Source organism: Agelaius phoeniceus, chromosome Z (genome assembly GCF_051311805.1).
Source record: "Agelaius phoeniceus isolate bAgePho1 chromosome Z, bAgePho1.hap1, whole genome shotgun sequence".
NCBI lineage: Eukaryota > Metazoa > Chordata > Aves > Passeriformes > Icteridae > Agelaius > Agelaius phoeniceus.
Window position 1 is genome coordinate 23883873 of NC_135303.1, and position 27875 is coordinate 23911747.

Consider the following 27875-nt stretch of genomic DNA (forward strand, 5'->3'; position numbering starts at 1 on the left):
GCAACAAAAATTAGATTATAAAGTTAAAATTTCTCCTGTAAAAGCAGTAAATTATTATGCTGTGCCTTTGAAAAGGCACATACTCCACCGACGCCACCAGTGTAAGTCTTCAATGACTTTATTGTGTCCAAGCTTTTCTTTTCCATATAGACTCACTTCCTACAGCACTCACAATGAGAAAATTAACTCTAAAGTCTGTCCACCATGCCCTCAACATGCCTTCTGAAACAATCACCTACTCACCAGAGAGCACTGCACAAAGCCTCTTCAAACAACTGATTAACAATTGTGATCAGAAAAACAACCCTGCTGGGTATAATAAAATGTTAAATATGCCATATGAATGCCATATGCATTGGAATGCATGTGGAAGTATCACAAGGACAGAACCACCTGTGAGAGGAGGAGTCTCAGGGTCGGTGGGCACAGAGACTTGCAGTCATCCAGGAGTGCATGTGAGACTAATTGACTGAAGATTATCTTAAAATAAACAGTAACTCCAGCTTCAGTCACAACTGCATCTTCATTAACAGCAGCAAATTGTAAGACAAGGCTTCTTTTTTTCCTTTAACTTTTAGGGCTTTTTAAGGGACCAGCAGATTTTAGAACTCTGCATTCGTATCCACTGGAAAATACATCCAAAAGAAATAGCTTTTCTTAAAACTGCAACATGCTCTTCTAAACATAAATTACAATGGTTATGAGCAGCATTCTTTGCATTATTTCATCCAGCCACAAGATGTCAGTACTCTCTACCTGAAGTTAATGTCTCGTTGTTTCAAAAAACTACAACAGTGGAAAACGGTCGTCTCTTGTGTTACATTCATTCCCACCTGTAATTCCTGGGGCAGAATTTCAGTGGCACAAAAATATTTTGTCTAGCACAACTGACTTGTTCCTTGGGTATTCAAGCAGTGGTGATGATTTTGAAGTCAAGGATCATGTATTTAAATTAATCCTGTGTATGGACACTACGTTATGGTGTGTCCACTGCCCTGCTCCTTGGAACCACTCTACAACCTCAGGAATTCTCTTAGGTCTTGACTTCATGCAGACAGTTTGGCAATGAAGCATCCCTTGACTGTACCAGGAACTTCTGCATGGTTAAGGTGGGAGTGGCATTGAGTTGGAAGACAAGAGAGGGAAAAATCAGTCTTTTGCTGACAGCCTTGGAACATCTAAAAGAGGAAAAATGGTTCTAGCTTGTGAGTTGGAAGGGGTGATTGAGAGTGCTGTAAACTAGGTTTGAAGGGAGAAGGGGATAAGGCCTCACTCACTAAAGATGAGCCCAGCAGGGCTCACGCCAGTGTCAGGGTTGAAATTGATAACATAGCTAAAGCAGATGACCCCAGTAGGGATAACAAACAGGAGGAACTGGAGGTTATTCTGCAGTAGAAAAGCTGTGAGACAAGTCACCATTACAGAAACATGGTAGAATGACTTGTTTGACTGGAGTGCTGCTGTGGCTGTTTAGAAGCTCTTCAGAAGGGTCAGGCGAGGAAGAAGAGGTGATAGGGTGGCTCTGTGTATCACGGAGTGTTTCAGTGTAAACAGCTCAAGGATAGTCATGGCTAAGTTTGAGTGCTCAAGATTCAGGGGCAGCCAACAAGGCAGACATCCTTGTGAGAGTCTCCTACAGACCACTCAACCATGATGAGGAGGTGGATGAAGCATTGTATAGGTGGCTGGCTGACATTTCCCAATTGCTAGTTCTTGCTCTTGTGGCAGATTTTAACTGGCTGGATGTCTGCTGGAAACTCAACACAGTAGAGAGGAAGCAGTCTAGGAGATTCTTGGAGTGTGTGGAATTTCCTGTCACAGCTGGCAAGGGAGCCTACCAGGGCTGAGATTTCACTAGATCTGCTCTTTGTGAGTAGAGAAGGGATTGGTGAGAGATGTGGTGGTCAGAATGCCCATCTTGGGCATAGTGATAGGGTTTTTAATTCTTGGTGAAGTAAGGAACGAAACTCTGCCTTGGACTTCTGGAGGGTGGACTTCGGCCTGTTCTGGAATTGGTTCAGAGAGTCTGCTGGGAAATAAAGAGGTCCAGGAAGGCTGGACATAGTTTAAGAAGAAAATCTTATAGATACATAAGTTAAATGTCCCTATGTGCTGAGACATGAGCTGTCAGGGGAGCCTTGTCAACAGGAAACTTTTGCTGGAACTCAGGGAAAAAAAAAGGGGGTTTATGACCTTTGTAAGAAAGGGCAGGCAACTAAGAAAGAGTAAAAGGATGTCATTAGGTCATGTAAAGAGAAAATTAGAGAGAAAAAAGCTCAAACTCAATCTGTCCACTGCTGTGAAAGAAAATTAAGTGTTTTTATAAATATATTAACAACAAAAGGAGGGCCAAGTCAAACCTCCATCCTTTTTTGAATGCAGGGGGAAACACTGTTACCAAGGATGAGAAAAAGGCTGAGATACTTAATGCCTTCTTTGCCTTAGTCTGTAACAATAAGACCAGTAAGACCAATTATTCTCAGGGAAACTAGACCTTGAGCTGGTAGACAGGGGTGAGAATAAACATCCCGTAATGCAAGAGGAATTAGTGATTTGTGAAGCCATTTGGGCAGTCACAAGTCTATGGGACCGGATTGGATTTACCCAGGAGTACTGAGGGAGCTGGTGGAAGAGCTCACCAAGTTGCCCTCTATCATTTATTAATCATCAGGTCCCAGATGAGTGGGGATTAGCCAACATGCTGCCCATACATAGAAAGGGCTGGAAAGTGGATCCAGGGAACTACAGGCCTGTCAGCCTGACCTCAGTACCTTGGCAGGTCATGGAGCAGATTCTCTTGAGTGTGATCAAAGAGCACATACAGGGCAATCAAAGGATCAAACCCAGACAACAGTGGTTTAAGAAAGGCAGGTTCTGTTTGACCAACCTGATCTTGTTTCATGACCAAGTGACATGCCTGGTGGATGATGGAAAGGCTGTGAATGATGGAAAGGTTGTGTACCTGGTGGATGATGGAAAGGTTGTGTACCTGGATTTCAGCAAAGCCTTTGTTACTGTCTCCCACAGCATTCTCCAGGAGAATCTGGCAGCCCATGGTTTAGGCAGATGCCCTCCTCACTGGGAGGTTAAGAACTGTCTGGATGGCTGGGCTCAGAGCATGTGACTGCATGGTGTCACATCCAGCTGCTGTCCAGTCACTAGTTATGTTCCCCAGCACATTTTAATTTTAATACTCACATATAAATTTACCCAATGAACATGCAACTTCCCAATTATTAAGGCAGTGTTCACCAGCTCACTTACCTCCACGGTCCCGTGCAGCTAGGTTCTGTCCTCTTCTTAGAGTAACATCCAACTGGTACATTCCAGGGTCCCCAGGTGGGAAATCTGCATTACTAGTTCCAAATGAATTTGTTCTCTGGGGAGGGAAACAAAAATGCAATAACTAACGTTACTAAAAGTTTCATTTCAAAAGGAATCTGCCCCTTGATGTTCGATAGGAGCTCAATATGAAAATTTCATCAGTATGACAATTACCAAGATTCCTGTAAAAACACAACAAAACAAAACAAAACAAAACAAAACAAAACAAAACACACAAACAAACAAAAAATACCAAAAACCCCCAAAACAACCAAAAAAACAAACTGGCTGAAAAATAATCCTTTGATACTGAGGGGTTGGATATTGATAGTCTTTAAAGTCCCTTCCAATCCAAATTACTTGATGGTAAGAATTACAGTTGCAATTACATTCATATCTAGTCCTGGCTCACTAAAGCAAAATAAGTAAGAAAAATACAAAGCTAGACCTTATAGTATTATTTGGACTAGTCATTACTAGTATCCTCAAATCCTCTGTTGATTCAATAGTTATAACATATGCATTGAATAAGCATACATAAATTAAGATTTTGTGCTCTACTGCAGTACTTTGCAAGCTATGTGGGTTTTTTCCACAGAGTTTTGTGGGAAGCTGAGGTAGGAAAATCACCATAAAGACATTAAATGCATCTGTAGTTCTGTATGCCAGGGCAAATATTCTTAGATTAGATATTTGTATAAAATGTGTCCTAAGAAAATACAATAAAGGAAGTCAGAATGCAAGAAACTCTCCAGCCCTCTGGAGTTCATGAACAATAAACACATTTCCGTCCAAAATACAAAGTAGAGTAATTATATTTCTTAGTATACACAAACTTTTGCAAAAAAGTTTTTAACATATCTCTCTATGTAGGATCCAATTACAGCACACACTTGGAACACCACTTTTAAGACTGGAAAAAGTAAATCAATTATACATTCACAGTAGATACAAGGACTTAATATCTTTCACACTTTGAACACTGTATTTACATATGCTCATGCTAGGAGCTAAATCTTTTAAGAGTAGAGCTATTAATATTTTATTATGTGATTATGGGTCCTCTGCAAGAAAAAAAAATTGCATGATGGAAATATCTCAGAACACGTATCAAGTGCTATACCATTTCAACAAGAAACCAGTTTCATCTCTTTCTTCCTACTAAACCCTTTCTTCTTTTTAAAGTAATACTAAAGCTAAAGCATGAAGGAAGACACAAAATAAAGGCATTTCAATACCTGGTTTATTCTTGCTATTTCAGAGTCATAACTCCAAGCCCTAGCACATTAACTTTTGCTGCCACACATAAAATGCTAGCCAAAATGCACACTGGCACACGCACTGGTTCCACAGCAGTGAAAGAGGGACAAAGAATGTCTGGCAGCCAAGAAAAAACAAACAGAAGAGTTTCCAACAAGTTGCTCTTCTTTCCATCTGCCACCATATCCTGATTTTGGAGCAAGAGTTTGCTGACATTAATTGATTTAAATCTAATATAAAATTTTACTTCTGCAGCACCACTTGCAGAGCCTAAGACAGTACAGCAAAAGTACAGCAAAAAAAGAAAATAAAACCAAGTTCTCCATTTCTCCACTAAGATTACAAACTTATTTTTCAAGAAAGAAACCACAGCTTCCTTGCCAGTTCTGCTACATTGCTCTCTCCGCCTTTCTCCCATGTCATTATCCTCCCTTGTTTTATCACAAATTAAAAACTCTCTTATGTTCTCTTCTCTGAAAAGCAACTACTGCAATCATGCCAAATCCTTCTGGGTTTATCAGTTGTTTCTTACAAACACAATGGGTCACCTACAAACAATGAATTGCCAGCACAGGGATTTAGACTCTAAGTTTTTCAAGGACTGAAGGAAGTAATTTTCTTACTTTTACACTTCTTTTCATCCAAGGAATATATTGCCCCAACCTGTTTCTATGGGGTTGTGTAACAGTTTTTTTAATGAAACCATTTAACCATTTACAGCAATTCGACTTCCAGAAGAAATTAATATGGTTACTCCTTTTACCAAGAAGTAGACAGACCAGTCAGTGCGCAAGTACCCACCAACATCTCTTAGGATCGTATATATGTGCAAAAATGTAACCCCCCTAAAGGAATAGGACACTGAAATCAGAACTTCTGTTGGAAATCACTCACAGTGCACTCAAACACTTCATATGGGCCAAAGTAACCCATCCTTGGCCAATACCAAATGGAATAGGATGTTATTGGATATGTGGGAATAAAACTCATAAAGTGTTGCCCCTGGGCTGGAAAGGCATTTGTACTTTCAAAGCCTTAGTCCCTAACATAACAATAATTGATAAAGACCAGGTGCCCTCAGGACTATGGATAAGAAGCTATTTGGAGTGTAAAATGCACCTTAAATGCTGTAACTGAGCGACCAAGAGCAGAGCACTCAAGCTACTGCTATGACAACATTTTACAGCTTTGTATGGAGGTTTTTAGCCTGGCTAGGAGTAAGTGAATTAGAGAAGACAATAATGGATTAAGACAATTTTCTCTAGATAAAAAAATATATCTATAAAATATAAAAAATATATAAAATATATAGAGAAAATCATACAATAGATGTCATTACTGCATTGCAGAAAATCATACAATAGATGTCATTACAATGCATTACTGCATTACAATAGATGTCATTACTGCATTGTCACATGTCACTTTACAAAAACAAATGGGACTAGATTTTCTCTTGGCATCACAAGAAGTATGCACTGTCATTAACACCAGTTGCCCTGTATATATTGATCAAAATGGTAGAGTGTCTACAGATGTCGAGGAAATCTGGAAACAAACACAAACTTGACAATGCACAGCTCAAGATGACACTTCCTGGGGATCTGAAGAAATCTGGATCAAACCTTCTTCATGGTTACCCAGCTGGACTTTAATACATGTTGTAATTGTCAGCATAATAATTGCTCTGTGTGTTTTAGTTTGCATTGTGATTCAGCTGTTGTAATGCCATACACACAAAATGAAATAGAGATATTAGACCAGCTCCCTTAAGGAATTTATTCTCCAGAGAAGGGGAGACTTGATAAGAACAGTGGAACAGAACAGCATTTTACTCTCATTAAGGACAGTCAAACAGAACAGCATAACATTGGAGAAATAGATAAAGGATGTAACTTAGGCAAACAGGAGTTGTGCAAAATGTAAGCAGGATGCCAGCTCAGCTCTGCAAGGCTGACAAAGCAGAAATTATACAAACCAACAACACTGTGCTAACTCAAAAGCTGGGGTTGAGAAAAAGCCACTTAAAAAGGACACAGGACATTAAAGACCACCAAAAAAGACCTGAGAAGGACCACATAAGGACTTTGACAAGGGGTGTGGTTTGTAAAATACAGTAATACATATACATTAGGTAATCAGGGATATGTGATGAATATGTATCATTGTTTATGCTAAAAGCTCTGTTTACCTGACATTCAAGGCACTTGATTGCAGGAAGGATCCTCTGAGTGACCAGCAAAATGCTGGTCACTCAGAGGATGAATGCCTGATTTCTAATACTCAAAACTGTGTTAGAAGAACTTATGTTTCTATCTGGCCAATTTTGGTACCAAGAATGAGCCACTTTACCCAGGCCAAAAACTGGAATAAGTTGCCCAGGGAGTGTCTCTGAAGACACCTGAAAACTGCTCTGACATTGTCCCGAGCAATCTTGCTCAGAACAAGAGGTTTGATTGATCTGTCTCCAGAGGTTCCTGCAAACCTCATCCATCTTGTGATTTTTTATTGATTTGAAATGTCATAGTAAATAAAGTATATGCTGGCCTTAGCTACCTTTCCTCGATGCATTGTTTTGCCTTCCACTTCTAGTTGCCCTCATATGGCAGTGCTGCAGTTGGCATTTAGAACTACCATCCTCTCCAACCCTTAAGAGAAGAGTATGTCCAAGACACCAAGATGCACATAAATATTAAATTTTTCAAAATAAGCTTATATATGTGCTTTACATTTATGCTGCAGTGCTCATAAAAGTTGTTACCATTCCCTGGACATTTCAGTCTTTCTCTGTGAAGCAACCCATTACTTTCAAAGGCATATCAAGCCATACTGTGTATGACTCAACAAACATGAAGCCTCTTTCTACATGTGCTTGTAGAAAGCAAGTTGCCCACACTCTCAAAAATCCCAAATACGATCTTTTTCAAAAATGAAAAAAAGCATAATAAATTTAAGTCATCGTGAAACAAATTAGGTCTGACTTTCAGAAGAATTATTGCAGAATTACTCAGTTTCCAAGACAAGGGAAGACTGAGCAGTTCTGCACCATTTTCGTTTTAAGATTACTGGAACTTACATGGCTTGTCTGAGTACATTTTTTCAAGTACACATGCACTCGCACGCACAAATACATGATGCATGCACAAAGTAAAAGGGGAAATAGAAGCAGGGTCTAATGAGATTAAAATAAAAAACTGAAAATACAAAAATTACATATTTCTTTCCTGCCAAAATCAGACCCTAAATTTCCAAAATTATTGAATTGCTAAAATCATTCCCACATTTCCTTTTAATTATTTTTCCCAAAGACTAGGTCTCAGACAGATGCAGTACTATTCCAATTTCTGGCAGCTAGCATTTCTGTCACCTCTAGAAAAATTTGCACTATCACACAAAAAAATTCTCTCACTTGCCTGAAGAGTGCAGAATTACACAGCAAGTGATGTCAAACATGGTAGATGAAAGATAATTCAATTAAGAATCAGAGAGAGGTGTCACATTCAAATCAAAGATGTAAACAATTAGCGGTCTCCATTTCAAAATAAGAAAAATACTTGAAGTCAACATAAATGCCATATATGACATTCACTTGAATAATCTCCAATCATTGTATTTAAACTTAAATCATCCATGTTTTCACTACAGAAAACAATACTAATATATTCCTACCTCAATTTTCCATATTAATAATCCAAATTATTTATATAAATACATATAAACACATTTTAAATAACATGGGTTATCCAGAATTAGTTTTTTATTTAAATTATATGACAAAGTTATCTTTTACATTGGAATTGTATCAGAATTTGAATTATATTGAATTAGTTTTCAAGTAAATATAGCAATAGTATTACAATCAGTAAAACAACACTAAACTGCTTCTAAGATGAACTTCCCTAGTGTCTCATGAAGACATCTGCAAATCTGTTAGCTTTCTGAGCTGGCAACTGCTCAGCACTAGTGCTCACCTCCAGCTGGTAGCAATGGCTCTGCACAAATATCATTTGACTGCTTCTGCAAACTGCAGCTATTCAGAATGAAAGTAACATAAATCTTGCTTCAATTTAGCTTGAAACTTGAATATGGAAAGTGAAAAGTCTTTCCTTAAAATCTCTATGTATCTTTATATTTTGCAGTCATTTCAGCTTTATGGATTCAGAAATCACACAAACCTGCACACTAGCCTTGGTCAATCTTACACCTTTATTGTACTTTTATCTATGTTTATAATTTCAAAATGGTGGAGTTAAATATCCTTCTGGCATTCACTTCAAAGCTAAAAAAAGATAATAAGATAGTAATAATAATTTTTTTAAATCACTCCTAAAGAAAAAATAATATATATCAGAATCACTCTCCTCAGGAAGAAACAATGGTTTTGGAAGGATCTGTGTACTTTTGTGGCTTCATATACCAGATACTGCCCATACACATCACATTTAATCCCTCTAGGCATCATTTTTGACCGTGGAAGCAGCATAGTAATTCCCCCTTACTTTGCAGATGAAAGGCAGAGCACTCAAGTTATTGCTGTGAGGGGGTTCACAAAACTAGGACATTTGCTATCTCCCTGACTGCAGCTTTGGAAAACAATTAATGCATTTTTAAGTATCACATACATTGCTGTTCTCGTTTAAAAGCATTTTCAAAGAGCCTCACTATTTTCCATAGAGAAAAAGCAAAGGTGTTTGTTTGGAGAATAAAGATATCTCCCTTTTGACTGATACCTCCTTAACTCCACATCATCCAGTCACTTCCAGGCATAATTTTCCTAGGCCCTCATGCTGAGAACCTGTCCCAAAGCCACTCATTACTTCTCTTCCATGATAGAAAAAGGGCAAAGCAAATGAGTATGGACTGAGAAACACCATCCAGAGTGATGCTGATGGATGCTTAGATAAAGATGTATTATACCAAGAACTCCACACTAAAGCATACACACAATGTTGACACTGCCCACAACAGTGAGTCTTTTGATTTCCTTTTCTTTAATTTTCATAATGTGCCTGTCTCCTTAGTTTCTAAAGACAAATGATGATGTATTGTTACACTAAAAAAAGTTTTGTAAATTTGGTTATTTCGAAACCCTCCTACTATAGATAAGGGATCGGTTATTTGAAAGGTAAACCACATCTCACAGCACTTCATTATGAGAAATTAAACAGCACATGAACGTGTGACATTGAGTAAGTGTGCTTAAAATGTGCATTTTCTGCCAAAGTTCACAAAATAAAAACCCTTTCTGCAGAATCCATGTGCACATTTCAGGTAGATTACTTCACTTTTGAAACAATCACCTGAAAAAGTTCATTACTTATACCAAGAAATAACAAACTGTGGTTAAATATACCTCAGTCTATCCATTTGAGTAAAGCATTGCATGTTCGCCTGAAATACTGGAGCAATTTATTTCAGTTATTCCACTTACAGACCTGAGGTGTTATTTTTCTTCAGAAAACTACGCTCATGAGTAGCATCCAGTTTCCCAGAGTTTGCTGCACCATTCAAATGAAAAATACCAGCTACAAGAGTTTTGTATGCTACTTCCTGATTTAACACTATAAAATAATAAGGAATTAATGAGATAAGTCTTGCTGGCATTGGTATGATAAGGGGAAAATAAGTTTTTGTTGATGAAAAGAAAGCAATTTTAACACCGCAATGTTTGATTAGAAGGATACAAGCATACTATATTAAATATTAAAAATATATGTGCAGTATTTCTTTTAACTCAAGAACTCTGTTAAATGGGATATCTTTTTCTTTTTTAATTTCACAGAATGCAGAGAGTATCACTGCTGGTGAACTACTCTGCTCATCACAGGCAAATTTATCAGCAGCAGGGCTGTTCTCTGCGCAACAGAGCAATTTTTCAGGCTACAGGCAGAAAATGCCACCGGACTAGTCCTCCTTCCTTCCTTCATTTCATTGCCAAGAGACAGACTGGCAAGAAAAACCATTAGTGACAACAGTTAACCAGAAATATTAGCACCAAAACTATGACACATCTTTGAAATAATTGAGGTGAGTTAACTTACTAAAATTTCCCTATACTTTGATCAATGCCTCTGGTTCTTCTCAGCCTAATGACAGCGTACTTAATTCTCTTACAAATAGTTTTAATGCAACAAACTGACCTTGGTTGTTCACTAAATGTGACTGGTTTTGATACTGGTCTGTTTACTATGTGGTTTAGACTGTATTGTGCTTAAGAATCCACCATTAATTTCAAGACAGTGCTTTAAACTTTGAGGAGAACTGGTACGTAGTATTTAATAAATTAGTAACTTTTGTCAACTTGAAATGTCAAGTTACGTGTAATTTTTTAGGTTTTTTTTTTTATCTAGCAAAAATAGCATTTTTGGCGACTCAATACCGGAGGAACAATTTCAAAACATAATAAACTGAAATTGCCCTGTCCTATTTTTAATTCTATACATTTTTTCCTCTGACCAGTATAGATGTACTAAACTGTGAAGAGTCATCCTGGAATCACATCTGACATTTGCTGCACTATGAGAAAGTGAAGCTAACAGCAATTGTATGCCTCCGCTGCTTGCAGAAAGCAAGCAGATAAATAGAACCTATAGGAAAAGCTTATTCTGCTTTCATTCTGCTTGCATTTCACAGCAAATTTCTGCTTTCATTCAGATGGAAATGTAGATCCTATCGTTTCCACCAGACATAATCTTTTCACAGCTTCATGTAACTTAATGTGTAAGCAGTTTACAAAGGAGACAAGGGGGTAACACAACAGCACATTCCTCCTGAAGACAAAATTAATTTTTGGTCAAACTCAAAAATATGTATCCTACACCAAAATTCACATTGCAAGCATATGCACTCTAAAAAGTCACCACGTCCCAGGTTACTCAAAATGAAAGCATCTTTTTCATCATGAAAAGAGCACCTGTTCCTTTAAAGTACTGCTGAATTATGCAAATACAAAATGCATTTTGATACATTTAAAACTTTAGTCTAAACAGGGCAGTGATAAAAGTTAATGGAGTGCTACTTATTTCTTATCTTTTTAAGATTACGTTTACTTACCCTCAATTAGGAATTTAGTTTCATTGCTCACGCACAGTGGAAGATGATAGAGTATTTATTCTCAACTCCTGGAATTATTCCTCCAGCCCCTCCTGGATGACATACATTTAAACCCATTCTAGAGCTTCATTACAAAATCAGTTCCATTCATATCTGTGAGACAACCAAATAGGTCTTTCAGTGATTTTGGTTGCACTGCTACCCTGCTGTAGAAACCAGGCAATCTGCTCAGTAAGCCTACAGCCAATGCAATACCACGCAAAAACCCCTAGCCAGCCATGAACACCCTGGCTCCAAAATCAGGGGTTCAGAACTCAGCACAGATTAACAACTAATGCTAACACACATACAAAAGCCCCTCAGGCCTAAAAATGTAATTTTTGATGATCTCTAGAACTCTACAGTGACATGTAAATGGGAGGAGTCAACTCAGGACAATACTTGCATTTTTTTTACATTCCCATGAAGACATTCTTGGGACTCTCAGTCACCACACAAACTTGGTTAATAACTCTTTTCACATCTTTACACAAATGGGATAAGGCAACCTCATAATGTGAAAGATCTGGCAACATTTCTGGCAGAATGCCATTTTCTTGGGGATTTTTGTTCCTGCCCTCTGGCTTGGAATACTTACAAACCACTATTTTTCCTGTCATTTCCTTTGGGCAGATCTCCTCTGTGTATTTCTTCTCCCTACTCTAATATGTCTCATGTCATAAAAATTCTTGGCAGAAGAAGTCTATTTTGATAACAGCATGGCAGACATGCTACTGCAGCTCTTTAAATTTACTTCAGCCATTCTATGGAAATTACAGCTTTCTTCCTGTAATTGAAGAGCTAACTTTTTTTAGGTGGAATTGACAGTCAGACCCCTAGGTTTTCCTCTGGCAGCACAAGTCACAGGATTTTGCCCTGAAGACCTGAAAAAGTCAGTCTGCCCTTTAGTAGCACAAGTGGAAACCACAGCTAACATGCAACAACACAAACTCAGATTAAGTACTTACTCCTTCCATAATGAGAACATATTTTATTTGAAATCTCTGTCTCTCTTCCTGTCACCTACAACGTATATCTCTTAGCTCAGCTGAGTAAAATACCTAGAGATAACACAGTAAAGAGCCGTTGAAATGTTTATGGAAATGGTATTCCTGGTAAAGAATAAAGCCTAATACAAGCACTATATAGAATTTATGATATATTGATTTTATTATATGGTCCCAAATGAGATTTTATCTTACCAGAAATTCTAGTTCTATAAACACAATCTTGAACACCATTGATTCTCATTTTTAAAACTCACAATTTTGAAATGTATCAATAAATACTTTGTAACCCTACTGCAACTCCCAGTACCTGATGCATGAAGATGGGGTTCAAGTCGGTGCAGAAAATCAGAGGATGCAAACCTGTGTAAATGTACACTTCTGACAATTTCTTCTTCCTAACCGTAAGTCCTTATTAACTAAGGACCCATTAAAGATACCACAGAAGAGAATTTTGTACAAGGCCTTACATTTTACTTGAAAAACAATCAAGGATTCTGAAATAAGTATGTATGTGAGAGACTATCCACTCAGAGTTACATACTTAGGTACTAAGGGAGCTACTGTTAAGGAACACATCTGGTGTAGGTAGCTCAGGTTGTAAGCTGCAGACAAAGATGCAGGTTGAGCTCCAGATGGGAGTCCAGAGAGACAAGAAGCCATGAACTGCCAACCTTCTGCATAACAACCACTGGCGGTCAGGTGAATGGACAGAGATACACAGCAGGAGCTGAAAACTCACAAGGCACCTGGACTGTGAATGTGAAAAAGCCCAGAGATTCCTTTGTTCACACTCCTCCAAGAGGCAACTACTCGAGCCGATTCTGTGTTACTGTCAATATATGGCTTTACAGAACCAGAGATATGAACATCTCCTATGGGAAACCTGTGGTCAAACCAACAAGGAAAACTGCTGTGACTGCATGTGAGTGGAGTGTATGGGGGGAGCCAAGCTCCAGTTGGCTCACCAGAATAGCCTGTTGTGAAGGGGCCTCAGTCCCAGCAGCTGAAATCTCCAGCACTGGCAGAGACTGACTTGTGAATGGTCAGAGTGGGAAGTTTTCTTACTGGCTGTCATCTTACTAAGTGCAAGTGGACTTTAACAAAAAGCTCTGTGAAGAACAGAGCTATCTTGGTTTACATTTGCAGTGCCAATGCAATGTAATTGCTGAAGACACGAATTTGGTGTAAGCAGATTCCTGAGAAGTGAGACTGGTTCTCAACTCTTGTTTTAACCACTAAAAACACATAATTTACTACCTTCACAGGCACAACATGCAGTTTCTGTGTTTGTGCAGGTCTCTTATCCACTAATTAAAAATACTATTAACAAATATAATGGCTGAGGAGAGTACATTTCAGATGACAGCTAAAAGTGTTATGACAGATATTTGCCTAAAACAGAATCCTAAATTAAGAGAGAAGTAAGAAGGCCCAGAGAGTGACAAAACAGGTGACACTTCTCCTACATAAAATGCCACACTGAAAAAAGAGAAGTCTAGGCTAAACTAATATAGCCAGAACTAATACTAAAGCAACTAAAAGTATAGGAGTTTGAGTAGGTTTATAGAATTGCATACATCCTCTGGTAGAACAGAACATGTTCACCACAGATACTGTTTGTAAACTTTAACCAGTTCTGGAAACACAGCTGTTTCAACAAACACCTCAGACAGCAGAAATATCTTATTCACCTAAGGTGCACCTTCATGTCCCTTGACTTTATAAAGAGGGTTAAACTTTGAGCCTTATTCTAAAGCTGTCTTCTTCAATACATTAAGGACATGATTACCATGAAAACATTTCAGTTAACCTTCATGACTCACCTTTCATACCCACAATAAAGAGGAATGAAAGCAGGGGCACAGACATTAAACAAAAAGGGACAAAAAATTGTTAGAAGTAATACAAAATTCATAAAGATAGTTCCTCTAAATCAATCTGATACCAGATCTTCATCTTTGTATTAAAGTGCAACATTCTGTGCAATTTTGAGTGCAATTTTGACGACGGAAGGCCATTATAGATAGCACTGTATTGCACAGAGGTAAGAAGGAGACAGGTGATGCTATTCCTTTGGAGGCAGTAATTTATCTCTTTGGAAGGAAGTGCAAGAGGTGCCCACTTCAGACACAGCATGGGTTTGTAAATTCTAAGGACACTGTTGCTGTCGAGGCGGTCATGACATAAAGCAGAGACCACAAGCAGTCTCAGTTGGCAGCACTTTATTATTGAACATGGCTGACTTTTGTACACTTTCCAATTGTTTATGCTTCTTCTATCTTTACTATTGGCCACAATAAATCAACATAATACTATTGGTGAGAAGTAATAGTGTCTTAATTAACTTTCTAAAAATGCTTCGTCCAGCTGCAAAGTTCTTTTATCTTTCTTCTCTCAGTCTCCTTGGTTACAGCCTTGGAGAGAGCTCCTCATCAGCTTCTTCTTACTTCTCAGCTTCTTCTCGCTCCTTTGGCTAACAGGCCCGCTGTTAGCCCCTTCCACAGGACACCTGTCTGACATTCAGCTCTTCTGCCTGTGGAGATGCAGGATGTTAAGTTTCTTGTGAGGAAGATATTGACAATGACATGCTAATATTAACAAACAGGTTAATATGAATTATTAAATGTCTTGCTACAGTCACCTGTGTTATACAGAGTGCAAAAATGTGCCACAAAGGATGGGTTTTTATGATATCAGGCAGGTACTTCTTGAATTCGATGTAAACATTCTCAGGAGTCTTTAAGTGCTAAAGTAATTTTTGAAATCTATGTGTGCTGTTTTAACTGTTTTAAAAACTATTTTAATTGGTTTTAAAAGCACCAGAATCAGAATTGTTAATCTTTCACCTATCACATTTCAAGTTTTAGGGACAATGGGAACAATGTATGTGCAAAAACATAAAACTAATCCACCATTAAAATCTATTTTCTATACAAAGTCTTACTCCTGGAGAAGGGAATGGGCATTTTCTCATTTTAGTAGCTTGAATAATATTTATTTTTAAAGAATTTCTCTATGATTCTCTGTGGTTTTTCCATTTATTTGTTTGTTTTTCGTTTGGGTGTAGGGGGTTTTGTGTGTTTGTTGTTTGGAGGGGTTTTTGTTGTTGTTATTTTGGTGTGGGAGGCTTCTGGGGGGAGGAAGGTGGAAGGGTATTAATTTCCATAATGGTTTCTTTAAAATAGTCCGACCGCAGAATTTATTCTGAGCTCTGAAGAAAGACTGGACCCAAGAGGTTTCAATAACTGAACAGGCTAAAGAAAGGTTTGATTTGCTACTATAGCCATTTCCCAGTCTGGGAACCTGAAGAGGAGCTCCTTTTTCCATTAATGAAAAATACATTTATGAAGAAGATTTCCCCAAGCTTCTTCACAAATCTGTGCTTGATTTAGGACATCTTTATAAATACAGATATTGATGGCAGACTTCAGCAAATATCAACTATATAAAATAGTTGCTTCAGTGTTTTTCAAAGTGCAGTAATTGCAAGGCACAGCATGCTTTCTTTCACTGGAACACCACAGACTTTCCAGGAAGAGAAGAGAGATTGCAAATCCTCTTCATCTCCTATGGTGATAAAAGCACCTTGGAAAAGAGTAATTTTAATGTGCCACATTTCAGGAGCACATTTCAACTTGTTCTTTTAGGTATGAAGGCACATAATTTGTACAAATAAAGAAAGAAGACAAAACTCAGAAAGAAGACAGTTTTTTGCTTAAATGCACTAGTAATAATTTTTAAGAAGTCTTTTAAACATGTAATTGCAAGTATTGGCATTTTTCTTGATGAGATCTTAGGTTTTATTTAGAAAGAAAACTTTCCTCCCTAGTCTTCATCTTTCTTCATCCTCTAATTAGTCAACTAATTTCACAAAAAAGACATAGAATATATCAAAGGGCCAGCACAGGTAGTTTGTTTTGTGGTCATGCCGCACGCTTAAATTTGCACTTGCAAATAGAAGATTTTGCTCAAGAAATAGATCAAACACAAAAACAAGCAGAATTCTTGCCACAATTAGCAGTTATTACTGGACAAAATAAGACTTTGGTTACCTACAACACATAGGAATTTCCTTTGGCACTAAGGTGAATTTAGACCTTGCACAATAAAGTGCATTGCAGCCTGATGAGGGGTCCTCCAAATCCTCCAGATCTGCCATCTACCCTGGAGCGAACCTCCTCTCAGTTCCTACTACTGCTGTTCTTTGAGGTAAAGATAAAAGCACAGACCTTCTTACTTGCTCTGAAGACTGTGTTCTGCCTCTGCAACACAAACCCAACACACCTGACAGTGTGAGAACTCACTGAGCCTTTGGCTTTCACAGAATTATTTGGAAAGTGCAGCATGTGGCTGCAATGACAGCAACTGCCTTTCATAACACCATCACCAACAAAGAGGGACACCTTGGCTCATCCACAGTGTCTGCACAAGGGACTCCAGTCCCACAGTTCTACCCCACAGATCCTGCCCCGAGGACCACCAGCACCAGCTCCTTCTGCAGCAGCTGTGCAGGGGAGAGAAAGCAGTTGGCCATGGCCTGGTCTCTTCTCTCTGTTTTTAGCTGTCTCCTCCAGCTTACCTTAAATTTCTGTTCTGGGAGAGGAGATTGGAAGTCAGGGCTACCTTCTGAAAGGCACACCACTCTGTCCTTGAGTAACAGCATCATGCCTTGCTTGCACTGTTTTCCCCCACAACCTTAAGCCTCTTCTGTATAAAATGAGATTGTTTTGATTTAAACTGCCACAGGAAATTAAGAGGGAGAATGATATTATAGGGAAGATACAGATAGACAGACAAATAGATAAATATAGTTCTTCTATATATAAAGACAGAGACACTCTCACTGCCCCCAGTAACTCAGAGGGATGGAGCAACACGGCTTCTCTGGGCAGCCTGTTCCAGTGCCTTACCACCCTCACAGTCAAGAACTTGTTCCTAGTATCTAATCTAAATGTACTCTTGTGTTACTTTTTATCTAATCTAAATGTACTCTAATGTGTCACTTTACCCCTTGTTCTATCATGTCCTGCCCTTCCTAAAAGCAGTCTTACAGTGTTTTTCAGTATGTAAATGCACCTGTCTTCATGCAATAGACCTTCATAGAATAATGCAGTGGGACCAAGAATGTGAATTCAAGAACGTGACTAAATCAGTTACATCCTAAATGCATCCTAAATGCATTTAGCTTTGTCACAGAAATCATTTGCCCCCACATGAAAACTGACACTGCTAAGAAATGTGAGAGAATAGCAGGTTTTTTTACTCAAAGAATGCAGAACTAGAAACCATCAGGTGCCAGAAACACTTCAAAGAATTGTGATTTCTTTAACCAAATTCACTAATGCATGCTGTGGACATATTTTATATTAAAAATAAATAAATAAAAAATGGAATGTGCTTCTTAAGTTATGATTTTGTTTATTCTTTTGGTAAATAAATCTTACATGAAACATATACTGGAACTACCAATATTTCATATAAGCTATACCAACTCACAGTAACAGTCAGTTACTAATGTTCCACTAATGTTAATTTGACCAAACCCATAGCAGTACTACCATTTCTCTACTCCAAAAGGCATAAAAGGGGCATATTTGATTTCCTATAATTTTTTTATTACTTAAAAATTAAAATTATTTTCCCCTTCCTCTTTCTATTCACATAAAGTAATTTCTTTGGAGAGTTATTCCCAATGTATGAAGAAAAAACCCAAGAAAAGTTGAAGTGAAACTTAAATTCTTGTTTTACCTAAAGCATATACTGACCAGCCATACAAAAAATCACCTGTCTTAGTATGACCAATAGCTGTTGAAATACGCAAGGAAAAGCACACGGTAAGAGTCCTGGCAGTCGAAACCAATATATGCACTTTGCAGTCAATATAAGCAGCACCTTGTAAAACAGAGGCAACAGTTGTCTAAATGCTTTCCAAAGAATACACAATTCTAGACATGTAGATACAGCTATTAGAGATACTAAAAAGAAAAATCAAGGAGGAGAGATTTTATCTATATTCCAAATAACACTGAAATTTTCTTAGATGGGAAAGCTGGGTTTATTTCAAAGTTGTGGTGATGGCAAGGAAAGAGATAAAAATGTTTTGATGGACAGATGACAACAACAATAAGCAGCCTTAATGACTTCATTAGGGTAAAATGAAGTGGACAGTTTGGCATAGGTCTACATTTGCTCCTGTTATGCTTTCAACATCCTTTCACTAATTGCTGCTCCACCTCAAGCCTTTCAGGCTGTCACTCACGAGGCTTACATTTTATAGCATAAAACTGGGCTAAAGAAGAATAAAAGGTAACTTATAGCATCCATTATCACTCAGCTTGACAAAAAAGCCCCTATGTTTTTTTGTATTTGCAAAAAGCCTATGCATACTTGACTGAATTTAGAAAATGACAGTATAAATGTAGGATGGAATACCATTCTACAAAAGTTTGTGCTACTTTTTGGGTTTGTTTGTGTTTCTTTTTTTTTTTTTTTTACTCTGAACATTTTCTGGACATCCAGAAATCAGTGCTTTTTCATAGTAGCAAATCAAAATTTTGCACTATCCATTAAAAATTTTAATACACGTGGCAGTAATTTGTTCATCGCTTTCTGTACTTTTCATTAAAGCGGTAAGACTTTTATAGCCTAAGTGACTAAGCAGAGAAAGACTACATATATAACATGCTTCAGAAGCACAGTTTAAGAGATGCATCTATTTCCAGTGACAGTCAACCAATAAATAGGTTTGCATCACCTCCTGACCTCAAGTTCAGTTCTCAAAGGCGAACAAATCTCACAGAACCAATCTGAATTGTCTGTATTAAGGCTACTTATAGTACTGGAGAGGAATGGCAGGAAAGGTACAGCCAAAATCCAGAAAACTCACAGGAAACTGTTACAAGAAACAGGAGTCTTAGATTGCAGTGCTAACAGGCAAGACACCCATTGGTTTCCCAAATGTTACTCAACAAACTGCTTTTGTTTTCTATTCTTTCATCTGGACTACAATTAATGATCAATAGGAGCTGTTAACAGGTTAACATTTTAGTTTGATCTTGTAACTCACAACATGAAGACTCACTTTAAAAAAGTAGGCTGGAGTCTATGGGATCTATCAGCCAAGGATTGAATTTCGACTTCATCTTCAAATATAAATACAGAAATAGTACCATGCAGAGAAAAACAAAAGCATAGAGTAATTCTTTGCAAGGATTACCTACAGTACTACTATTTCGACACCTTCATTTTGTAACACGTTGTTAAAATTTCTTATTTCAAATAAATGCATGTGCACTCACACAGTTCCATGTAGTGCAACACATTTCCAGAAAAGCTGATATATTTTTCTTGCTTCATATTATTATGTACATTCTAAACCATACTAGCTTTTGCCTTGATATTAATATGTGTCACAATACCCCATCTGCAGTAATTTCATTTGGATTTTTAAAAAATTCCAACATTTCTAGGAAAGGGAAAAAGTCCATTTGGACAATCACTGTCCCTTAGATTTACAGTAACAGAAGCATAACACTTACAGATGGAAAGTACACACAGTGGACAAATAAAGTACTCTGAATTACTCCACTATTTTATTTTGTATGGATGAAAGCAGCTAACATACAAATAAGCATAAACTTGCTTCCTAGAATATTGAGGTTATGGGGAATCTTAGTCCAGTGCAGATATTTTGCATCTCCTTTAAACAAATGCCCAGCTCAGCAGAAAGTTCCATAACCAGGTGCCTCAGTCTACATGTGGAGAAAATTAGTCTACTTGACTAAATCTCATATGGAATGATAGACCATAGCCTAGGTTTCATTCTGCAGAGTGCATTTCATTCTGCAGAGTACTGAGCAACAGAAGTTATCTCAGCAGTTAGAAGTGAACATCCTCCATTGCTATTATGCATTAGTGAAATCTTAATTTATTCCATGGCAGTGACCTCCTCTTAGAAAATAAAAGTCTTAAAGCTATCACTGAGATGACATTTATTTTAGAGTACCAAAAAGAATTTCAGATGTCGGCAAGAAAATATGCCGTATATTACATCTATCTAAATTTTTGTGATACTTTCCATACTAACGATAAAATGTGCTACAGAATTTGGAAAATATTGTAAGCATTTTTACCTTTCACATTCTCAATGCTTATTTATATTCCCTCCTTTAAAAGTCTAACCTTTTTTTTTCCTCTATGTATTAGGAAATAGAGAATAACTTCTCTAAAAATGAACATCTGAAATGAAAAATAAAGAAATAAGATCTACCAGAGGAGGACTGCCTTCTAATAGGCCTCAGAAATCTCATGCCTAAATTAAAATTGCATCTATAAAAAGTGATGTGAATCACTGAAATGCTATTTCCATGTAGCTTAAATCATCCACATTTTTTGTCAGTCAAACAATACTCAAATATAATGATTTTTAAAGAAAAAGGATGCAGAATGGCTGTTTAACTTTTTAAGTTGCTATTCAGGGGTCTTTTCTTCATCTGCAGTTGAAGTTAAGAATGAAACATGTGAATGTCAAAAGCATCTAAGCTCACATCAAGATTCTGGAAATCACTTTACTAGAACAAGAACATGCAACTAAAACCATAAACCTGTACACCAAAAATTTATTACCGTAGTCTTAAAAATCTGAGAAAAACTGAAGTGTAAATTTAACTTATGCACAGAAATTTTTCAGTGCATATATACATATACACATACTTAGCTGATACTATATTCATTAAGTAAGTACCATACAGTTGTTGACCTCGGTGCCCAATAAATCAACAGCTCTATCACTGCATTAGATTGGTTAATTTCTTCCATTTCATCTTGCCTAAGAGAAGAAGAATCATCAGGAAGCTACACCCCAGCATGTTCCATTTTTATCATCAAATTATAGAACTCCACACAATGGGGAGACTGTATTTCTGTGCCTTGTTTTGTTTCCCTCTCAATATTAATTCAGTAGTCGCTCATGTTAAATCATTCACTTCTGTAAACTCTCAGCTCTATAATATCACCTCCTAAGCCTCTAGAACCTACTGGATTCTCATCTTCACTGTACATAGATCAGAAAATCATTAATTATCTCAGATCTTGGCCAAACGTCTTCTAGCCAATTTTCTTGCTGCAACTAAGATCGAAGATGAGTAACAGTCTTAACATTTTTCTGCAAGTGCTTCATTATTTCATATTCTTCTCCTTCATTGCTCCTATTGACAGAAACACTTTCTTGAGTTTTAGAGAAGTTTATTGAATGAAAGCGAAAAAAGTGCATTATTTTGCAGGTTATTCTTGAACCCAACCAGCAGATAAAAAGAAGAAAGAAATTATAAGGGAATGGTACTTATTTTAATAATTGCTTTAAATATTTTTTCCTTCTGTATAAAAGTCCCCAAACCATTTAAACACAGAAAAAAGGTAACTTAAACAGAACTTGTTTTTAAATCAGTCCATTATTTCAGAAGAGACAGTGTAGCAAATAACCAAGCAGCATCTTACATTAAAGATGTTCCAGAAAACAAACAAACAAAAAAAATCTCTGTTTCCAATGGTTTTCCATAAATTCCATTATTTTTCTCCATAATTTTGCTATATACCTATATAAGATGTGATAATTAGAATCTCTGAGAAAAAATATTATGTGGGTTTCTCAAACTGGATAGAAAATGCTAACTCACATGCACCCAATGCTGAGAATACTCTTCAAACTTATTAAAAGGAGAAAATCTTCTCATGAGGCAACTGTTAAATCAGCTATGATCCTTTTCTACCCACACTGCATTTAATGAAGTTATTTAAAGTCTCTATGAAAAATCATGAGGAAGGATCACCAGATTTCACAATTGCTGCTTTGCTTTACCCACTCACTGTATCACAGCACTCATTCCTCCACTCATCTCAGGACCAACATCAGAGTCAATGTCCTGATCTGAGATGCTCCAGCAAAGGCTAGGACTTGAGCTATTGGGCAAGACACCTAGAGTGCTCCAATATTATTTACAGCTTACGTATATTTCCAGTTTAAGAAACAGAGTCAAAGCATATACTCCTATGACCTAATATATCCCATAATTCCTATTACTCAGGTTTTCTTCATGGAAAACTGACTACATGTCAAGTCCAAAAAGGCCCATGGAAAACCATGCCAATAAGAGGCCATACTAGAAGTCCTGCAAGAACATTAATTCTGCCTTTTAACAGATAAAGCAGTAACAACATACAGGCAAAGCAAAACAAGGAATAGATTCACCACTTCCCAAGGACTGGCTGTTGTTCCCCATGTCCAGGGAAACAGGACTCCATCATGCCTAACAGTGACTTGGTAAGACAAACACCATCACTCTGAACGTCCTCCACTTCCTTTTTCTTCCTCCAGCTTCATATACTGAGCATGAAGTCATATGGTCTGGAATATCCTTTGTGTCACCTGAGGTCGGTTGCCTCACCTATTTCCCTCCCAATTCCTTGTACATCTCCAGTCTAATTCTGAAGAGAGGAAAGGAGAGTATTTTCCCTTGTCAGACCAAAAACCTCAGTCACTGCTTTGGTGCTGAAGGTCTCTATCTAAATAAAAAGTAGGCTGTAAGTTACAAAATGATAGTAATGTAATTCAGTAAGTAGCTGACATGCTGGTTTCAACCTGCCATGTTTCTGTCTTGGAAGAAAAACAGAACTTCATAGCATTTTGATTTGCTGCCAGGTACTGGATGTGTCATGAATAACGCTGAGAGAGGATGCCTCCAAACCTGCAGAACTTGTTTTTAAAATGTTCTAAAATAGTACTGTTCTTGTAAGCCACAGATGCCTACACAAACTCTGAGAAATACTCTCCAATTACAAATTACTTGAGTATTTTATTAAAGTGTTTTGGAACAATCATCTGCAGTGTTTAAGTTCCTGTCTTTCACAGCTACATTCACAAAATCATTGTTTAGAGTGCAAATGATCTTTAACACCATCTGTATACTGTGAAAATGTCAGTTTCCAGGTGAATGTGGTTTATGGGATGTTTTCACAGGATGACAGAATTGTTAGAGTTGGAAGAGACCTCTGGAGATCATGTAGTGCAACCCCTCTGCCAAGGCAGACTTAATTCCAGGTGGGTCTTGGCCTTCTTCCTTACATCCCTGCATATTCTGACAATGTTCCTACAGTCCTCCCACATGGTCTATTCCCTTCTCTACATCCCACAAATTTCTTTCTTGCATTTGCTTCCTAGGAGCTTCCTGATCCATGCTGATCCATGCAGCTCTTTTGGACTCCCTTCTGTCCAAGAGCTCTATTCCACAGGATTTCTCTGAGTAGGTCTTTGAAGAAGCCAAAGTTGGCCTCTCTGGAGGGCCGTAGTCTAGTACTGCTTTGCTTCCTCCATGCAGGATCCTAAGTTCCACCATCTCATGGTCACTTATAGACAAGGCTGCTCCCAATCTTTACATCATCAACCAGTTCCTCCTGGTTTGTTAGTACAAGGTCCAGCAACACACCTTTCCTCTTTGGCTCCTCCACCACTTGCACCAAAAAGTTACTTCAATAACTGCAGTAACTTCCAGGACTGTGTGTTCCAAGCCATGTTGTCCCTCCAGCAAATATCAGGGTGGTTAAAGTTCCCCAGGAGAAACAGGGCCTGTGACCATGAGGTTATTGCCAGCTGCTCACAGAAAGCCAATCAACTCCCTCATCCTGATCAGGTGGCCTACAGCAAACATCCACAACAGCGTCACTCATATTAGCCTGCCCCTTCATTCCTACCATAAACTCATATCATTAATTTGTCCCTGGGTAGAGCTCAAAGTATTCTAGTTGCTCTGTCATTTAACAAGCAAATCCACCGCTTCACCTGTCTCACCAGTCCTTTCTAGAAGTACACGGCTGTCTATGACAACATTTCAGCCACATGAGCTATCCAATGCTATTATGTCCCAGTAACTGCAATGAGACTGCCTTCTGACCACACATATATTTCTAGTTCTTGTTTATTGCCATGCTGTGTGCATTTGTATACAGGCACTTCAGAGAGGCAACCATGCAGCCAGATTATTTAGGAGGTATATAAGAGGATTCACCATAACCATAAACATCCTTGATATGTTTAGCCCTCTGATCCTCATCTTGAGAGGCAGTCAAGAATTGTCTCTAATCTGTTACTGCAGTGGTTTGTATGACCTATTCCCCAGGAGGAAGCAAGGGCATGAGCAGTACCACTTTGGATCCCACCTCCCAAGACCTTTAGTTTAAAGCCCATCTCACCAAACTGGGCAACCTGCTGCTAAAGATTCTCTGGCCCTTTTTAGACAGGTGGATCCTACACCTCCCTAACAGGCCACAACCATTAAAGCACAACCCACCATTATAAAAGCCAAAACCTAGATGGCACCAGCCACAAAACAACATCATGATCTGCATTATTTACCTGCTTCTGGCTGTCCCTATTTCTCTAACCAGTAGGACAGATGAGAACATGACTTTGGGACCAATATTCTTCACCTGCCTCACCAGGGCTTTATAGCCTTCCTTTATCCTATTTATTTTTTGGCTTGCAGCATCATTTGTACCCACATGAAAAAGTAAGAGCAGGGAGTAGTCCATGCTCTTGACAATCCGGGGTACCTCTTGGTATGAGCTGCCGAGGAAAGTGGTAGAGTCACTGTCCATATATTCCACTGCATGCCTAATAAAGAATGGATGTTGTCCTTACCCCTCCATTTGCTATTTATTTATAAAAACATTTTCTATTATCCTTCACAGAAGTGACAAAATTAGGTTCTAATTGGGCTTTTGTCTCTCTTATTTTCTTCCTACATGACCTAGCAACATCCTTAAAACAATCCCTGAGTTGCCTGCCCCTCTTTCCAAAGGTGATACATCCTTCTTTTCTCCCTTAATTCTTTCAAAAGCTTATCAGGGCAATCATCTTCCCTGTCAGCTCATCTTTCAGCACATAGGGATAGTCTGCTCCGGTGCCTCAAGATTTCTTTCTTGAAGTATGTCCATTCTTTCTGGACCCCTTCATTCTTAAGGGCTGTTTCTCAAGGAAATCTCTGAATCATTCTTTTGAAAAGACTGAAGTCTGCACTTCAGAAGTCCAGAGTGGAAGTTTTGTTGATGCCCACTGTTTGTTTCACCAAACATTAAGAACTCCACGGTCACTGTGCCCCAGATGGCCTCTGACCCCCACATCTCCCACCAGCTCCTCTCTGTTTGCCAACAGCAGGTCTAGCAGAGCCCCACCCCTGGCAGGCTCACTCACCATCTGTGACAAGAAGCTCTCCTCTGTACACTCCAAGAACCTCTAGAGTGACTCTTTTCCACTATGTTGAGTTCCCAGCAGATACCTGGCAGGTTAAATGTCCTACAAGAACAAGGGCTGGCAATCTTGAAACATCCTCCAGCTGTTTATATAATAGTTCATCCATCTCTTCATCCTGATTGGATTGGACTTCTGTTTAAATCCACAAATTACACATTTTACAAGCCAAATTTAAAATAATTTAAGTATGAAGAGGAGGTAATTACTCACTGAAGCATCAAGGCTCAGCTTTTCACATCTTACTTAATTAGCTGCCATGATAAATATAAATTCCTCATGTGAGAATTACATTCAATATCCCTCAATTCAAGGTATTGCAGGAGGTCCAATTTAAAAAAAAAACAGATGACTGAACTTAATGCATTGCTGTTGATACTGGCAACGTATGTTCTCCAGCATTTAACCAGGGTATTACCAGTAACAGTGATCCTAAAATTTGGATTAGGCACAATAAATTATTTTAACATAAATTAAATCAGTGAGATTGAAAAGCATTGTGGGAGACTGAATTTGTCAAGAGCATGAATGAGCAACTAGAATATTCATGATTCAGAAATTAAAATAACACCATCGCTAAATTTAGAATGTAATGTTACTATTGCATTTTCACATGGACTAACTCTGCAGCTCAAATAAACTGTGCTGAGGTTACAGCTCCATTTAATGGAAAAAAAAACCAAAACTTTTTAAGTACAGGGTTCTTAAATTAATTGTTTCACCCTAGTGTGTCTTTGTGACTTTTGATTAAAAGAACACTGCAGAACACAGAGCTTTTTGACTTTGGAAAGATACAGGTAGCTGAAAAATAAACTGAAAAAATAGGCCATTAGATTTTAGTCTTTATTTGAGGTCCTAATGAAAAATGACAATATGTAATTTTCTCTAATATTTATTTCTTCTCTTACTTCATGGCACATACTCTTCCAGACAACTTAAACAACTACTTCAATCATCCCTTAAACATAAAAAGTTTATAATGGTACGCTATGAAGTTTTTTTTTTAAAAAAGATTTTTTTAAATATGGTTTTTATATTATGAAAAAATCTGATTTCACTACACTGTAAAAGGCAGAGAGCATTATTTAAGGAAGACTGTCTAAAAATCTTTTGTATTCACTGGTGACTATTACAGAAACACAAATTTAATTACATTTGTACTGAAAACACAGTCCCCATAGCTCATTTATTCTGTATAGAAACCTGTATCAATTCTACAGAAATCAGCTTACCTTGTAAATTATATTGCTAATCCATCAAGTTCACATGGCAGAGTAGGTACAGTTTCATATCCATTAGGGATTCACTTATAAAACTGACAATTTGGCACAGTCTGTACTCAGCATAACCAGGACAAGTTAGAATAAAAATTGAATCAAGTTCAAGTCAGTGAGGATAAAGAATACTGACAGGACAGAAACAAAGAACAAAATTTTTTCAGTATCTTGCTTAGAACTCAACTAACCCATCTATTTTGTTTCAACTTTGGTATCTTTAGCATTAAACACTAAAATGTTTTTTCTATCTAAAGAATTATAAATCTTCTATTTAAAGAGACATTTAAATGGTGATGGTCACAGTTCTGAAATACCTAGAATCAAACCGAAATTTCCACACACCTACACAAAGTTCTTGGAAAAAAAATGCTTGCTTCAGGAAGACTCACCAAGGGACTACAAAGGACAAAAATTACACCTTGCTAATTGGCCAAAAACAAAGTTGTTTCATTATAGCAAAGAATACAGAAAATGCAAGTAACACAAGCAAAGTCAGATGGATGCATTTGAAAATGTAACTGGCAGCCCAGAACTCAACTTCTTTTTCACTTAAAACCTCCAGATACATACAAAAAACAGAATAATTTGCAACTTCAGCTAGACAGGAAATTC

The 27875-nt window shown here is 37.7% G+C and overlaps 1 protein-coding gene across 8 annotated transcripts in view; it reads right to left on the bottom strand.

The window, feature by feature from the left end:
- Positions 1 to 27875, bottom strand: part of MCTP1 (multiple C2 and transmembrane domain containing 1) — a 211994-nt gene that overhangs the window by 154547 nt on the left and 29572 nt on the right. For all 8 annotated transcript variants that reach the window (XR_013180129.1, XM_077171985.1, XM_054651867.2 and 5 more), the window contains exon 2: positions 3265 to 3379. Coding sequence is in view for 7 of the 8 variants with exons in the window: in XM_077171985.1 (XP_077028100.1) it covers positions 3265 to 3379 (115 nt within the window). In the remaining variant the exon portion in view is untranslated. The remainder of the gene's footprint in view (positions 1 to 3264; positions 3380 to 27875) is intronic.